General features: G+C 75.1%; 1 protein-coding gene across 1 annotated transcript in view; it reads right to left on the minus strand.

The window, feature by feature from the left end:
- Positions 1 to 30: 30 nt before the first annotated feature.
- Positions 31 to 1,459, minus strand: part of AURANDRAFT_68694 (hypothetical protein) — a gene marked incomplete at both ends in the record, with an annotated part of 32,700 nt that continues 31,271 nt past the window's right edge. Inside the window, 2 exons of the mRNA XM_009044411.1 lie at positions 31 to 186; positions 357 to 1,418. Coding sequence (XP_009042659.1) covers positions 31 to 186; positions 357 to 1,418 — 1,218 coding nt within the window. The remainder of the gene's footprint in view (positions 187 to 356; positions 1,419 to 1,459) is intronic.

Raw genomic sequence — 1,459 nt, forward strand, 5'->3', positions numbered from 1 at the left:
CTCGGGCGCCGCGGGCGGCAGCCACGTGACGGTGCAGAGGGGCCGGTCGTGGGCCTCGACGAGGCGCCGGTTGCCCGCGTCGCTGAGGTAGCCGGACACCGTCGTGCCCAGGGACCGCTCCGCGAGGGACTTGCCGTAGGGCGCGGTCGTCGCGCGCTGGCACGTCGCGTCCCAGAGGCTCGGCGCCTGGGCAGCACAAGAGTGATTCAACGTCGCTTCAACTTGAGTGTTCCGCGCGCGCGCGTTCCGGAAAAAGCGCCCACGCTTCGAGGCCGTTCCGAAAGATGATCGCTCGTCCAAAAGTCAGCCGAAACGAGTGGAAAACGGCCGAGAAAGGAGCCTTTGAAGTTGGGAACTTCGCTCTCTTTTGCTGCCCTGCTCGGCGCGTCGAGGCGCGGCGCGCCGGGGAGCGGCGCGCTCCGCGGGCCCCGGAACGCGGTCCTGCCCTCGCGCTCCGCCTCGAGGAGCTCCGGGGCCGCCTCGCCGTCCCAGGACAGCGCCGAGACCCAGGTCTCTAAATCTTTGTCGCGGAGGTCCACGGTCTCGGGCTCCGCGGCCTTGGGGCGCCGCGGCGACGGCGCGGGCGCCGGTGCCGGCGCGGCCGCGCGGCTCAGGCGCGTCACCGTCGGCGCGAGGGGCGCCGGCGCCGCGCCCTGGCCCGCGAATGCCTTCAACTTCAGGAAGTGGGACGCGAACGGCCGGAACGCCTGCGACTTCGCGAGCGACGAGCCGAGGGGCCGCTTCCGCGCCGGCGGCGACGCGGGCGTCTTGGCGGAGGCCGACGACAGGCTCCCGCCGTCGTCGCCGGCGCTCACGGACAGGCGCCGGCCCGGCGTCCGCTCCGGCGACCGCGGCGCGCGGGTCCGCGTCTCGTCGCGCGACGGCAGGCGGCCGCCGCGGCTCGCGGACGCGCGGCTCCGCGTCGCCGCCGTGTCCAACACGTAGGTCGACCGCCGCTCCGACGCCCAGTCGCGCGCCTCGGACGCCGCGAGCTCGCGGATCAGTTTCCCGATCAGGTCCCCGTAGACGAAAAGGGACCGCCGCGTGGCCCGCAACGCGGCCTCGCGGCGCGCCCAGGACTGGACCTTCTCCAGCGCCCGCGTCTCCCGGAAGCGGAGCGCGAGCGTCGCGACGTAGGCCTCGTACTCGCGGCGCCGCGCGGCCTCGGACGCCGCGTCGCGGCGCCGCGCGGCCGCCTGGAGCCGCGTCGCGGCCTTCACCCGTTTCAGCGCCCGGAAGAGGGGCGCCGTCTCGCGTCGCGCGGCGACCACACGCGACGCCGTCTGGAGCGCCACCGCGGCGCGGACGCGCGCGTCGCGGCGCTTCGTCTGGTCCGTGAGGTCGTTGACGATGTTTTGCCCGCGGAGCCGCATCTCCCGCAGGATGTCCTCGCGCATCATGGCGTCGCTGACGCGCCGCTGGCGCGTGGCGTGCAGCGAGCTCCGCCGCCGCGCGCGGT

The sequence above is a fragment of the Aureococcus anophagefferens genome (genome assembly GCF_000186865.1).
Source record: "Aureococcus anophagefferens unplaced genomic scaffold AURANscaffold_302, whole genome shotgun sequence".
In the NCBI taxonomy this organism is placed as follows: domain Eukaryota; class Pelagophyceae; order Pelagomonadales; family Pelagomonadaceae; genus Aureococcus; species Aureococcus anophagefferens.